Below are 15,977 nucleotides of genomic sequence, written 5' to 3' on the forward strand. Positions count from 1 at the left end.
AGCCTAAAGCATCCTAATTCTCAAGCCTCAGGAGGCAGCTGCAGAGAAGAAAGGGCTCTGGATTCTGAGTCAAATGACATGGCTTCTAATCTACTTACTTGCCAGGTGACTCAAGTTGCCTAATATCTCTGAACCTCATTTTCTACACCTATAACATTAAGACAACACTCAAGAACACAATAATATCAATAAAATGGAGATAACAGGATAGGAATGAAAATCACATGAGATAATGTGTATACAACCACTCTGTCAACAGCAATGTTTTACTCAAAGGTAATTGGTCTAGGTAATAGTTAAACTACAGACTTTTTAAACTGGAGCCATCCATTCTAACCCAACTCCCTTATTTTACAAAACAAGAAACATTGATTCCAAATGTCAAATGACTCACTCAGTGTCACACGACTGGTTGGTAACATAACTAAATCATGTATCTCCTGATTCCCAGTCCAATGCTGTCATGCTACCCTCATGCTGACAGGTAATGAGCTACATTAAATACTGGGCCGGTAGCATTCATTCATTCAACAAGTGTTTACTGAACACAACTATATGCCAGGTTCTGCTCTAGGTACTGAGGACTCCTTGAACAACCACCACAACAAAAGTTCCTAACCTCATGAATTTAACAGCCCAGACAGAAATTATTCAATCTACATCTATAAATAATTACTAAGTGCCTACTGTGTACTAGGCACAGTGCCAGGATTTCTATTCAAATACAAATACAAATTTCCAGGCAACTCCAATAATAGCAACCATGTTTACCAGGATTTGCTAACAAAGAAATAATGTAAAAAGTCTATATTTTACTCAATAAAAGTCAGTATTAAAAATGGCAAGCTCATTAGAAGGAGCTGTGAATACACTGCCAGCGTCTGAAAACGTGGATGGAATGGGGAAGATGGCTAGGACTCTGCTCTACTTGAAACAGCAAGACTGAATGAAAGAGATGAGAGCTAAGCCATGTCCTTCCACAGTCCCCAGACTTCAAGGGTTGGCTCAGTTGGAAAAGCCCAATAGGGAACACTTAGCAACTCCTTCCCCTCCCCAGGCCTCTGTCTGGTGCCCTAGACTCTCCTTTTGCTCCCTATCTGGTTGGAATTCCTCTTCCACTCTACCTAAACATTCACATGCAAATGACATAATGGGACAGCATCCTAGATCCTATGAAGAGCCACAGCAAGTGACTCTTGGCATCTCCTACTGGAACTGGCTATCAGGCTGCTGACACTGAGCCATTACATTGTTTGTTTGAAAGGGTTTTTTTGGTCAATAACCACTCAAATTATATAGTTTGGAAAAGAATATTTAAAAGCTATTGTTTTGCAAAAAAAAAAAAAATCCATAACTCACATTTTGTGTGGGTTATAGAGGGAAGATCTGTGTAACAATCTACACTCTCTTTTAACTTTGTGATTCCCTAAAATGGAGGAAAAAGGCAAGCAAGAAAGGAAAGACAGGTGGATTCCCCAGGGCATGTACTGGTGACTCCAAAAGCTTCTTTTTAAAAAAAAATCATTTTGTCCTCACCCTAAACAAATGGAAATTTTTTTGTGACCTTATGCTCAGAAGTGTAACATCAATTCCCAGGTTGAAATATTCTAGGAAGGTATAAGGTCCAAAATTATCAAAATAAAATCTTTTAATTCATTTTCATTGGTTAAATGATAATCACCATTTGGGGGCAGATGTGCCTCCAAATAAAACACTTGATTTTCTTAAGCAATGCCAAAATCAACATTTTGGAACATAGCATTTTAATCTCTTTGGCATCAGTTGGGCCATACAAACTCTAACATTCCAAATTGCTATTAGACTGGTTACAATTTATTGTTTCCCAGAACACCAGGCAATGCATACATGTCCTTTGGGGACTATTTATCTATTCTAAGGAAGACTTCCTCCCCCAAAGGGAAAAAAAACAGTGGTGTCAACTCCAAGTGGGAAAGGACAGGGCAGAGAGAGGGCTGAGAGAGCCCAGGAGAACTCAACAGCCCCACTCTCTGCCACTGGTCCGTTCATTATCTACATATTCAACATGGGTTAAAGTTCTTGTATACCCACTTTAGGACTTAAAGCAAAATGCACAAACTACTCTCTCTGAATCACAAGACAGTACATGCCAAATGTTTCTGTGCAACCCTGTGGCAGCAGAAAAACTGCCTATCCTGCTAATCCTTTTATTATTAAGTTTAGCAGCAATGCCTAGCCCAGAATGAAATTCAAGATCCTCCACAAAAGTCAGTGGGAGCCTACTTTCCTGGGAGGTCATGGGGCACCACATTCCTGCCCTGAAACTTATCCAGTTGTCAGCTCACAAATTAGTTGTCACAGTCCCTATGTCACAAACTCCCACAAGAAAAGAAAAAAAGGGGGGGGAAGACCATTCATTCGTTCATTCATTCATTCTTGGTTAACACAGCCCAGAGGCAGATTCTTGCCCCTGGGAGACGCTGCTCCCATTCATCCCTCACCAGAACGGGGGTAGGGTGCCCAGTATTTTTAAAACAGCTCACTCCGTACTGGAGCTTCAAGACTCAGGTATGTGAGAAGAGGAAATTACAGAGATAAATAAGTAAATAGATTTAAAAGTCGGAAGATAATAGTGCTGAACCCTGACATGACCTTTCCAGGTTGTGTGCCCCAAGTGGGTCTTGGGACAGGACACATACCTGCCTACATATACATGCACTGAAAGAACACACACACACACACACCCCGCTGCAGCTCACACTAGATCTACTGCAAGCCCAAAGGCACTTAACTACCCGAGGACGGGGTTGCCAGCAAAGCTGCCTTCGCCCAAACAAATGTGGCCTTCTCCAACTTGGACGAGAGCAAATGTCCACCAATATCCCAAAGGGCGCTTTTTCCCGGAACCCAGGTCCTGCAGGGTTCCCTCCCTGCCGGCCTCACAGCCCTTTTCTTTTCTCTGAAACACTCAGATTTCACACGATTCCTTTCGAGGTAGCTCCAGTCCGCGCAGCGCGCGCCCCATCCCTTAAGGCTGGAGCCCGGGGCTGCCTGGCCTCTCTTCACTCCCGGGAAACTTCGCCGCCGCTCCACGCTGAGAAGTAAAGGCCACCGGTAGAGGGGAGGCAGGGAGAGCGAGCAGGTCCCTGGGACTGAGGGCACCTTCGGAGCCCGGGCGCCGGAGAAAGAAATGAGTGAACCCAGGCTGGTGCATGCCTTCTCCACGTGGAGGAAGGGAGGAAGGAAAAAGTGGGCGACATGCAGGTACCCCTCTCGGCTCTCAGAACTCATATATCCCGACGGGGTAGGCAACAGAGGGGTTAGAGTGCCCCAGGAGGCAGCTGCCCTGCGCCCCCAGCCTAGGCGCAGCGAGACTTGAGCGCAGCGTATAAGCCAGAGGAAGGGGCCCCGGGAACGCAAAACGTGCGCCTGGTGCCTGCGGGGGACAGTGCCCCCATCCCTGGGTAGGGCTCCCAGTCTCAGGGGGCGGAGGAAGAGAAATGTGGCTTTCTAGCAGGCCCCCGACTGGGTTCCTCGCCCCTGCCGGCGCACGCCCACCCGCAGAGGCCCCCCGGTCCTGCGCCCGGCGTGTAGTCCACTCCCTTGCCCCAGCACCTGGATGTGGCAGGAGATCTCCGAGTCGTCCAGCAGCCGAATGGTGCATTTCATCTCCTGGCTGAGCGATTTGATGCTGGAGCTCCGAAAGTGGATCATTTTCATGGTCCTCCTGCCTCTCGGCACACAGTGGCAGGAGGCGAACATGCACCGCGGCCCGTGGAAGCGAGCGAGAGGCTCCGGGCGGGCGCGGCGCTCGCCCGCGCGGACACACACACTCGCTCACGCACCGTCCTGGAAACCCGGGCGCGGCTCAGCCCCGGGACAGCAGCGGCGACGGGCGCCTGCGGCCACACACGCCTAGCGGCCGGGGCGCGGCAGGCGGGCCCCTCCCTCTCCTCGCTCCCCTCCCTCCGCTCCCTCGCCTCCGCCTCGCCCGCTCCTTTCCCCGCCTCCGCCCCTCGCGCGCGCTCCTGCGCCTCCCTCCGCCCGGGCTCGCTTGCAGAGGATGCCCCGAGCCCGCGACCCCCGGCTGGCGCGCGACGTACTCACTCCCACTCGCGAGGAGCCGCGGCAGGAGAAGGCGGAGAGAGGGCTAACGCTGGTGGCCGGGGCGCCCCGGCAGTGGCCTGCTCCGCCGCCGCCGCCGCCTCTGCGTCAGGCTGGGCCCGGCAGCCTCCTCCCTCTCCGGCCGCGATCACTCTGGCTCCTGGTCGCGCACGTCCCTGCCCCGGCTCCCCCAGGCGCCCGACAGCGCCCTGCTCTGCTTGGCCCCAGGGACCTGGCGGCGGGCGGGGGGTGGAGGGCGATCCTGACCTACACCCGCAAGGAGGATTCCCCCGCGGGAGAGGATTACTGGACCAAGGGCGAACCCCGAGAGTGACATGAGGCCCTTGCCCCGCTACAACGGCAATAAGGCTAACAGTCACAATCCCTGGTACTCATGGGGATTTTTGTAAGCCTTTATTTTATTTAATATTAACTGAGAGTCGATCTCCTTCTCTAAGAAATTCAGAACCTTCCTTAAGCAATTTCTCTTTTTTGTCTCCCAACATTTCACTTCCATCTCTGGTAGCAGTGCCTTAGACCCGAGCAAGAGGGTCCTTATCCTGCCCTAAGGGGGACCCTTAAGGGACTTCCTTCTGCTCCCGCATTGTCCAAGAATGGAGGTATGCCCGTCCGGTTTTAGGCCAATCTCTGGGTACTGGGAACCCTGGGATTCTGCCTCCAGGATGTTGGGGATAGGCGTCTCCTGCCCCTCTGTCTTTCCCAGGTGTCTCAAGCCCCTGTGTGGTGTGCCCATAGGCCCAAGGGCGGCTGTGGAGGCAGGTGGACTTTGGATGTGGAGGCCAGGACATCCAGAAGTGGGAAGAGAAGGAGGGTCTCTCACCCTGCTGCCCTTTCCTGGGCTGAACAGGTCGTTATTAAGGAGTATTTGTTAGAGGAAGGGCTCATGGCCCCATTGTCGGCTCTTGCTGCAGCTGCACAGAGCCTCCTCATCCAAAGGTATGCCCTGTACTTGGGGTGGGGAGGGATGGCCCAGTCATTTCACCTAAACTGGATACACTTTGATGGGCCATCAGTGCTCTAGGACACCCCCGTGGGACTGGCTGAGGCTTGCCTGGGGTCTGCACTGCAGTCAATTTCCTCCCTCTGCCTGCCTTCCTCCCTGTGTTGATCACTAATAAATACCCAATACGCCAAATTCAGTCTCAGCATTTGCTTCTGGAAACTCCAAATGTCAAGATAGGAGGATACAGTATATTTTATTTAACAGTTGATAGCTTGATTATTGCTTGTGAATATTTAGATAATAGTATGTGGGCCTCCATGTGTATTCTTGCCCCAGGCTGAGGCATGTTAGGGCAGAACCTGACAGGGAGTTCAGTGTGGAGAGTCTGGGAAGATGTGGATTTCACTCTTGGCCTAGCTACTGGCCGACCCTGAGAATCCTGGGAAAGCCTCTTCATTTCTTTTCTCAGCTTCAAAGGCAAGCACATCTATGTTTGTTCTGCTCATCTCACAGGTGGCTGAGAAGCTGGGATGAGACAAGGCCAGTGGAGGACAGGTCTGTACTCTATAAAGCTCCATATGCGTATGAGATGGCGGTGTTGAGACTGTTCCACTCCAGTATGAAAACTACAACTGGGGTTGAATCATCTCTCCCAACCCAAAGAGCAGATAAGAAAGCCTAGAGATCAAAGAAAAGTCACCATGCAAGACAACCCAAGCTTTTCTTTTAAGGCTACATACTTGTCTCTTCTTACTGTAGCAAGCTTTCAGCTCCAAAAGAGTCAAGCTCAATACCCCAAAACGGTTATCTCAAATTTCAGGGAAGTCGAATAAGGACAGTAGGAAAGAGGTCACCCAAAGTGGGATTGCAAGCAACAGCATTCTGAGGAAATGAGAAGAATCTGAGATTGGCTATCTGGTCTGGTTTGGAAGGCTGAGATTCAACAAGTATAATGTGGGCTTGGGAAGTCCTTGGAATACATGAAAAACAGCTGGGGAAATTACCACATATGGTCACCTGGAGTGAAGTACCCATTGAAGACAAGGCTTTGGGAAACCGAGTGGCCATGGTCATGAAATAACATGAAGAGCAAGAGGAATTCAAAGAATGAGCTCAAGAGGTGAGCTTAAAACTGGGCCACTTAAAGAAAAGCAATGACACACTGAGTCCTAAATTCTCAGCTCACAACTTTTTAAAAAAGCTGTATTCTATGACAGAGCTAAAAGAATTTTTTATTAATTGAACCACAAGGCTAAAAAGCAAACTCAAAATTTTTTCTACAAGTTGCCAAATTACAAAGTCAACTGAATTATCAGCCTCACCAGATTGCATGTGTGAGAGATAATTATCATCATGAAAGATTGGGAATCTGGGAATAGAAATGGGACCATAAAGGAGGATTTGGTTAATTCCTAGTAACTCAAGCCCCCAAGTCCCTCTTGACAGCAGAAGCAAAGCCTCTTCCCTTATCTAAAAAGGCTGTTCCTGCATTGTTTGAAGACCCTATTCCGACCTCACTTGAGGCAGTTACCCTGGAGAGGGAAGACAATCTCCTTGCCACCTCTTGCCCACCACCTCTGACTACTCTCACTCTTAATACTTGAATCAGATCCAGGCACCCATGGAAAACCAGTTACAAAGTCAACCCCAGGAAGAGAAAGAATTACAAGGTTTTGCTAATTTAACTTGAAAAGTATGTGTGTAAATAAACCTAAAGTTGTTGATTTGAGTGCACTTTTCAGTGACTCTGGTTTCAATGTACCATCTAAATAAATTGACTGACTTTTGGACTGAGCTAAATGAAAATGAGAAGGAAGAAATCCCCCAATATTTGTACAGGGAAAAAATCCAAAGAATCAAGGAGAAGGAAATACTGAAGTGGATGCTCATATGTAGCCAGTTCACCTCTCTTGTAACCATGAGTCCTGAGGGGGCCTCCACCACAGCTTTGGGAGAATCATTGCTGAAGGAAGCACGGCCATCATTGAAAAGTACCACAGTGGTTGTTCTCTGTGACCAGGGGTGCTCTGAAAACCTCTGCAGTTAAAAGGAGCTCCCTGATTTAAATGGAGATGATCGGAGCCTGGATTAGCAGAGGACAAATAGTGGTACTTAACCTTCGGTGCCCAGGAGGGCACGTAGACAGTCATGAGCAGTGGGACCCAAATGACTTCAGAGTGATGTGACCCACAGGAATTTGCTGATCACTAGACATCCAACTAAGGTCCTATTTGATCTGTAGAACAGATAAAATTTCTAGGTCTGATAAACAAAAGCCTGACTAAAACTCCCCTCCAAAAATCTCTGAACCTGTCCCTACAGACAACCAGAGATATTTGAGTAAAGGAAAAATGGATCCACCTGAGGAGTGAGAACATTGGCCACAGCAGAGAAGAACTGGCAAGGTCCAGTTCCTAATAAAGAAGTAGCAGTGGGAGAGATGGCTCATGCTCAGTGGTAGTAGCTGCTACTCCTTACCAAAAAATTCCCAACCCATGGGTCATAGCACTTTGATGAGCCACAAATGGAAAACAGGTGGCCTGGCCCCAAAAGCTTGATGGTTGTAAATATTGTGCATTGGGTTTTAAAAGATTTTTAAGCATTTTTACAGCCATTAAAATTGATGATTGAAAAAGAAATACTTAGGTATAAATCTAACAAAATATATACACATTCTATATAAAAACTTTGATGAAAGGAATCAAAGAATTAAATGGAGAGATACTCCATGTCTGTGAGTGGGAAGACTCAACATTGTTAAGGTGTCAGTTCTTCTCAACCTGATCTATGCAATGCGATTCAAATCAAATCCCAGAAAGTTATTTTGTAGATATTGACAAATTTGTGCTAAAGTTTATTTGGCAAGGCACAAAACCCAAAACAGCCAACACAATACTGAAGATAAACAAAGATGGAGGACTGACACCACCTGACCTTAAAACAGTATAAAAAAAAAAAAACAGTATAAAGCTACAGTGATCAGGACAGTGTGGTACTGGTAAAAGAATAGACAAATAAATTAATAGAACAGAATAGAGAGCCCAGAAATAGACCCACACAAATAGAGTAAACTGATCTCTGACAAAAAAGCAGAGTCAATCCAATGGAAAAATAATAGTTGTTGGTTTTTTTGTTTTGTTTTGTTTTTACTATCCTTTTCATGTGCTGGGACAACCTGATATCCATATGCAAAAAAAATAATCTAGATACTACTCATAAAAATTAACTCAAAATGGGTCATACAGCTAAATGTAAAATGTAAAACTATAAAACTTCTAGAAGATAATGTAGGAGAAAATCCAGCTAACTTTGAGTTCGGTGATGACTTTTAGATACAACACCAAAAGCATGTAAGTTGGACTTGATTAAAATTAAAAACTTCTGCTCTGCACAAGACACTGTTAAGAGAATAAGATAAACTACAAACTGAAAGAAAATATTTGCAAAACACATATCAGACAAAGGACTTGTATCCAAAATGTACAACAACTCTTAAAACTCAAAATAACAAATAATCCAATTTAAAAATAGGCAAAAGATCTTAACAGACACTTCACTAAAGAAGATATACAGAAGGTAAATAGACATATGAAAAGATTCTCAACATCATACTTCATTAGATAATTGCAATATTAACTATATTGAGATACTACTACATACCTATTAGATAGCTAAAATCCAAAACACTGACAACACCAAATGCTGACAAGGATACGGAGCAGCAGGAACTCCCATTCATTGCTGGTGGGAATCTAAAATGGTACAGCCACTTTGGAATACAATTTGGTAGTTTCTTGCAAAGCTAAACATAAGCTTACCATACAATCCAGCAATTGTGCTCCTAGGTATCAACCCAGATGAGACAAAAACTATGTCCACAAAAAAACCTACACACAAATGTTTATGGAAGCTTTATTGATAATTGCTAAAAATTGGAAACGTCCAAGATGTCCTTCAGTGGGTGAATGGATAAGCTGTAGTACATTCATACAATGGAATGCTATTTAGCAATAAACACAAATTTAAAAAAATGAGCTATCAAGCCACAGAAAGACATGGAGGAACCTCAAATACATATTGCTAAGTGAAAGAAGCCAGTCTGAAAAGGCTACATACTGTATGATTCCAACTATGTGACATTCTGGGAAAGGCCAAGATGATAATAATAGAGGAAAGCAGGGGCGGGAGGTGGGGAGGTAGGATATATAGGAACTCTTTGTACTTTCTGCATAATTTTTCTGTAAACGTGAAAGTGCTCTTAAAAAATTAAGGGATGGGCTTCCCTGGTGGCGCAGTGGTTAAGAATCTGCCTGCCAATGCAGGGGACACGGGTTCGAGCCCTGGTCTGGGAAGATCCCACATGCCACGGAGCAACTAAGCCCGTGAGCCACAACTACTGAGCCTGCGTGTCTGGAGCCTGTGCTCCGCAACAGGAGAGGCCACGACAGTGAGAGGCCCGTGCACCGCGATGAAGAGTGGCCCCCACTCGCCGCAACTGGAGAAAGCCCTCGCACAGAAACTAAGACCCAACACAGCCAAAAATAAATAAAATAAATTAAAAAAAAAATTAAGGGTATTTAGGGACTTTATTGGCGGTCCAGTGGTTAAGACTTCGCCTTCCAATGCAGGGGATGTGGGTTCGATCCCTGGTCGGGGAGCTAAGATCCCACATGCCTTGCGGCCAATAAACCAAAACATTAAAAAAAAATAACAGAAGTAATATTGTAACAAATTCAATAAAGACTTTAAAAATGGTCCACTCCAAAAAAAATCTTAAAAAAAAAAATTGAGTGTAGTTAAAAACAGATCAATCTCCACCATGTGAGGACACGGGGAGAAGGCAGCCACCTGCAAGCCAGGAAGAGAGCTCTCATCGGGAACCCAATTGGCCACCACCTAATCTTGGACTTCCCAGCCTCCAGAACTGTGAGAGAATTAATCTCTATTGTTTAAGCCAACAACAACAAAAAATGATCATTGAAAATATTTTGAACACCATTTATATGGCTCCTTCTATTAAATTCTTGCATTTAGTAAATGTTATTTGGGGGCATATAACTCCATACATTATTGACTTACCGCCAGAGAGCACCAAGCAGTGGCAACATTGCCTAGCACCTGCCTATTAGACCATCACAATTCATCTGATGGTTAATTTGGTTTTGGTCAGTGAGATGATTTGCCTTTCAGATGAATGTAAAATATTTAGTTTTCTTGTTCAATTAATTTTCACAATTTTTCATAATTTTTCAATTAACATAAAAATAAATTTGGTTTCTCATTGTTGATATTATTTGCTATGAAATGACTGATTGATTTTCATTAATTCTTTCCATTGTTGCTTCTTGCTTTTCATTTTTTATTTGCTTTTGAAATTTGCAATTAGCCAAATTCAGGTATTGCTGGAATTTCTTTGTATTTCTAAAAACATAAGAAGAAACATAACTTAATGAATTCTATTCATTAAATGTATCTTTGCAATTTCAGGAGATTGATTTTTCAATATACTTTATGCTATATGAGGGTATTAATATTTATATTTTGAGTACTTTTTTCAGAATTTTTGTTATTTAAGTGAAAATTAAAGTCAATTTTTCACTTTATTTACTGCACACTTCATTTCTTTGAATTTTTGATGTTATTAAATTTTTTTGTGGTAAAATACAGATAACATAAAATTTACCATCTTAAGGGTACAGTTCAGTGGTACTAAATACTTTCATAATGTTGTGCAAACATCACCACCATCCATCTCCAGAACACTTTTCATCTTGAAACTCTATACAATTAAACAATACTCCCTATTCCTTTTCCCCCCAACCCCCAGCAGCCACCACTCTATGATTCTGACTACTCAATGTACTTCATGTAAGTGGAAAAATACAGTATTTGTCTTTTGTGACTGGCTTATTTCACTCAGCATAATGTCCTCAAGATTCATCCATGTTGTAGCATATTACAGAATTTTGTTCCTTTTTAAGGCTGAATATCATTCCATTGTATGTATACCACATTTTGCTTGTCCATTCATCCACTGATAGACATTTGATTTGCTTCCATGTTTTAGCTGTTGTGAATAGTACTGCTATGAACATAGGTATATAAATACCTCTTTGAGACCCTGTTTTCAATTCTTCTGGGTATATATCCAGAAGTGGAATTGCTGAATCATATGCTAGCTCTATTTTTAATTTTTTGAGGAACCACCATACTGTTTTCCACAGCAGCTGTACCATTTTACATTCCCACCCCAATGCACAAGGGTTCCAATTTCACCACATTCTCTCCAACACTTGTTGTTTTCTGGGTTTTTTTTTGATAGTAGTCATCCTAATGGGTGTGAGCATCGTAGTTTTGATTTACATTCACCTAAAGATTAGTGATGTTGAGCATCTTTTCTTGTGCTTACTGGCCATGTATATATCTTCTTTGGAGAAATGTCTATTCAAGTCCTGTGCCCATTTTTGAACTGGGTTGTTTGTTTTTGTGTTGTTTAGTATTTCTCTATATATTCTGGATATTAATCCCTTATCAGATACATGATTTGCAAATATTTTCTCCCATTCTGTATGTTGCCTTCTTATTCTGTTAATAATGTCTTTTGTTGCACAATGTTTTAAAAATTTTATGAAGTCCAATTTGTCTATTTTTTCCTTTGTTACCTGTGGTTTTGATATCATATCCAAGAAATCATTGCCAAATCCAATGTCATAAAACTTTCATCCTATGTTTTCTTCTACTAGTTTTATTGCTTTAAGTCTTATATTTAGGTCCTTGATTCATTCTGAGTTAATTTTTGTATATGGTGTTAGGTAAGGGTCCAACTTAATTCTGTTGCATATGCATACCCAGTTTTCCCAGCATCAGGTGTTGAAAATACTGTCCTTTCCCACACTATGGTCTTGACATCCTTGTCAAAAATCATTTGACCACATATGCAAGAGTTTATTTCTAGGCTCTCTATTCTATTCTGTTGGTCTTTATATCTATTATGCCAGTAATACACTGTTTTGATTATTGTAGCTTTATAGTAAGTTTTGAAATCAGCAAGTGTGGATTCTCCAGTTTTGTTCTTCTTTTTCAAGTTTGCTTTGGCTATTCAGGGTCCCTTGAGAGTCTATATGGATTTTAGGATGGGTTTTTCTATTTCTACAAAAACCATCATTAGAATTCAGATAGGAACTGCATTGAATCTATAGGTCACTTTGGGTGACATTATACTATCTTAAGAATAGTAAATCTTCTAGTACATGAACATGGGATGTGTTTCCATTTATTTATGTCTTCTTTATTTCAGCATGTTTTGCAGTTTTCATTGTACAACTCTTTTGCCTCCTTGGTTAATTCCTAAGTATTTTGTTCTTTTTGATGCTATTGTAAATGGAATTGTTTTTGTAATTTCCATTTCATATTGTTCATTGTGTATAGAAATGTAACTAATTTTTGCATGTTAACCTTGTATCCTGCTACTTTACTGAACTCACTTATTCTAACAGGATTTTGTGGAACCTTTAGGGTTTTCTACTCAAAAGATCATATTATCTAAAAACAGAGGTAAATTTACTTCTTCTTTTCCAATTTGGATGCATTTACTTCTTTTTCTTGCCTAACTGCCCTGGCTAGGACTTCCAATACAATGTTGAATAGAAGTGGCAAGAGTTGGCATGCTTGCCTTGCTCCTGATATTAGAGGAAATGCTTTTAGTCTTTCACCATTGAGTATGATGTTTGCTGGGTGTTTTCATATATGGCTTTTATTATGTTGAGGTAATTTCCTTCTATGCCTAGTTTGTTGAGTGTTTTTACCATGAAAGTTTGTTGAACTTTGTCAAATGCTCTTTCTGCATCCATTGAGATGATCCTGTGGGTTTTTTCTTTTATTTTGTTAATTTGGTGTATTAGTTTGATCACTTTTCATATGTGGAACCATCCCTGCATTCCAGGAATAAATCCCACTTGGTAATGGTATATAATCCTTTAAATATGCTGCTGAGTTCTGTTTGTTAATATTTTATTGAGGATTTTTACCAATGTTCATAAGGCATATTGCTTTGTAGTTTTCTTTTCATGTAGTGACTTTGGTTTGAGTATCAGGATAATGCTGCCCTCATAAAATGAGTTAGGAAGTGTTCCCTCCTCTTCAACTTTTGGAAAAGTTTGAGAAAGACTGGTATTAGTTCTTTAAATGTTTGGTAGAATTCACCAGAGAAGCCATCAGACCCAGGCTTTTTGTCAGGCAATTTTGATAACTGATTCAATCTCCTTACTATTTATGGTCTATTCAGATTTTCTAATTTTTTGTGATCTAGCCTTGGTAGATTTTGCATTTCTAGAAACTTGTCCATTTTATCTAGATTATCCAATTTTTTGGCGTACAATTGTCCATAGTACTCTCTTATAATCCTTCTTATTTTTAGAATCAGTAATAATGTCCTAACTTTCATTTTTGATTTTAGTAATTTGAGTCTTCTCTTTTTTTCTTAGTCTGTCTAGCTAAGGGTTTGTCAATTTTCTTGATCTTTGCAAAGAATCAAGTTTCAGTTTCATTGATTTTCTCTATTATTTTTCTATCTTTTATTTCATTTATCTTTGCTCTTTATTATTTTCCTCCTTGTTCTAGCTTTGGGCTTAGCTGCTTCTTCTTTTTCTTGTCCTTTAAGTTATAAAATTAGTTTGTTGATTTGGGCTCTTTCTCATTTTTTACTATAAGCATTTATAACTGTAAATTTACCCCTTACCACTGCTTCACTGTGTCCCATAAATTTTGATATGTTGTGTTTTCATTTTCATTCATCTCTAAGTATTTTCTAATTTCTCTTGTTATTTTTTCTTTGATCCTCTAGCTAAGACTGTGTTAATTTTCACAATTTTGTGAATTTTTAAAATTCCTTTCTCATTTCCTTTTGTGTAGATTCTATAGCTATTTCCTTTATTGTTATCATGGGGATTACATTTAACACCCTAAAGTTATAAAACTCTAATTTGAATTTATACCAATTTAACTTCAATAGTATACAAAAATCTCCTCCTTCACAGCTCTATCACCACCCCTTTTAATTATTGACGTCACAGTATATCTTTGTGCATTGTGTGCCCCAAACCATAAACTAATAATTCTTTTCAATACATTAGTCTCTTAAATTATGTAGAAAACTAAATTTGTAGTTACGAACTAAAGTTACAATGATACTAGATTTTAGACTAATTTGTTTTCATGTATGGATCTCTTTGAGTTCATCTTACTTAAGCTTCTTGGATGTTTGTATTCATATCTTTCATCAAATTTGGGAATTTTTCAGCCATTGTTTCTTCAAATATTCTCTCTGCCCCCTACTCTCTCTCTTCCCCTTCTGGGACTCCCACAGTGTATATGTTGGTCTGCTAATAATGTGGTAACTCTGAAAACAGATTCTCCTTCTGCCCAGGAATGCTGGGTTTTGTTATTGTTTTGTTTATCGTTTCTTTTGTTTGTTTGTTTGTTTTATTGTAGGCTGTCTCTTTTCAAGGGATGAGCCTGAGGTCTCCTCAGGTCTTTTCTGAGCCTGTGGCTTTCCCTGGACATGCATGGTCACTTTCTAGTTTTCCCTATATGTGCAGTGCAATTGTTTTTGAATGTCCTAGCTTTAATGAAGAGAGGGGAGAAAAGGTGTCAGTCCTTTAAATCTGGAAGTCATTTCAGCTGGATGGGGACTTGAAAGAATGAAGGGAGGTACAAAAACAACGTTCATCCCCCTCTTTGGTCTGTACTTCTGTGATCAGAAGCATCAATCAGCAATCAGAGCACAGATCCCTGATATCTGGAAGACAGGGTCCTTATTGCCCATCCTAGCTCCTGCAAGCTGTGTGTAGGCTGCTCCAGGAATGGGTTCAGGGCTTCTGCCATGGGGCTAGAGGATAGGGATAGGTAGCTGTTACTAGGCTAAGAGCAGTAATTGACTAAAATTAACCACAATTTACAATTTACTGTCCAAGCTTCCCCTGGAAGTTGCAAGCCTTCAATAGATTTCTGAGTTCCAAAACAGCTACATCATACAGATTCTGCCAATGCAATTATTGCCTAGGAGTGTAGACAGATTCCTGGTACTTCCTCCTCCACCAACTTCCAAGAATCCCCCCTACCACAATTTGTTTTAAAACATTTCAAAGAATGAAGATGACCTAGAAATATATTGATCCAAAGATTTTCTGAAGCCACAAAGGCCTCTAGTTTCATTGAGTGTTTTATAATTAAATATTTATATTTTATACATATTTACTTATGGAAAATTTTTCAATTAAATTTTTTTTGAATTTTATTTTTTGTATACAGCAGGTTCTTATTAGTTATCCATTTTATACATATTAGTGTATATATGTTAATCCCAATCTCCCAATTCATCACACCACCACCCCACCTCCACCACTTTCCCCCCTTGGTGTCCATACATTTGTTCTCTACACCTGTGTCTCTATTTCTGTCCTGCAAACCGGTTCATCTGTACCATTTTTCTAGGTTCCACATATATGTGTTAATATACAATATTTGTTTTTCTCTTTCTGACTTACTTCACTCTGTATGACAGTCTCTAGATCCAGCCACATCTCTACAAATGAACAATTTTGTTCTTTTTATGGCTGAGTAATATTCCATTGTATATATGTACCACAACTTCTTTATCCATTCATCTGTCAATGGGCATTTAGGTTGCTTCCATGACCTGGCTATTGTAAACAGTGTTGCAATGAACATTGGGGTACATGTGTCTTTTTGAATTATGGTTTTCTCTGGGTATAGGCCCAGTAGTGGGATTGCTGGGTTATATGGTAATTCTATTTTTAGTTTTTTAAGGAACCTCCATACTGTTCTCCATGGTGGCTGTATCAATTTACATTCCCAACAACAGTGCAAGAGGGTTCCCTTTTCTCCACACCCTCTCCAGCATTTGTTGTTT

At 41.4% G+C, this 15,977-nt stretch overlaps 1 protein-coding gene across 3 annotated transcripts in view; it reads right to left on the bottom strand.

The window, feature by feature from the left end:
- Positions 1–15,977, bottom strand: part of FRMD3 (FERM domain containing 3) — a 379,109-nt gene that overhangs the window by 313,721 nt on the left and 49,411 nt on the right. The window contains exon 1 of one of the 3 annotated variants that reach the window (XM_061200527.1): positions 4,087–4,189. The exons of 1 other annotated variant lie outside the window; for it this stretch is intronic. Coding sequence is in view for 1 of the 2 variants with exons in the window: in XM_061200525.1 (XP_061056508.1) it covers positions 3,595–3,741 (147 nt within the window). In the remaining variant the exon portion in view is untranslated. Of the gene's footprint in view, positions 1–3,594; positions 3,905–4,086; positions 4,190–15,977 lie in introns of those variants that run through there. One more of the 3 variants, XM_061200525.1, reaches the window with a different exon arrangement.

The sequence above is a fragment of the Eubalaena glacialis genome, chromosome 9, assembly GCF_028564815.1.
Source record: "Eubalaena glacialis isolate mEubGla1 chromosome 9, mEubGla1.1.hap2.+ XY, whole genome shotgun sequence".
NCBI classification, from domain to species: Eukaryota; Metazoa; Chordata; class Mammalia; order Artiodactyla; family Balaenidae; genus Eubalaena; species Eubalaena glacialis.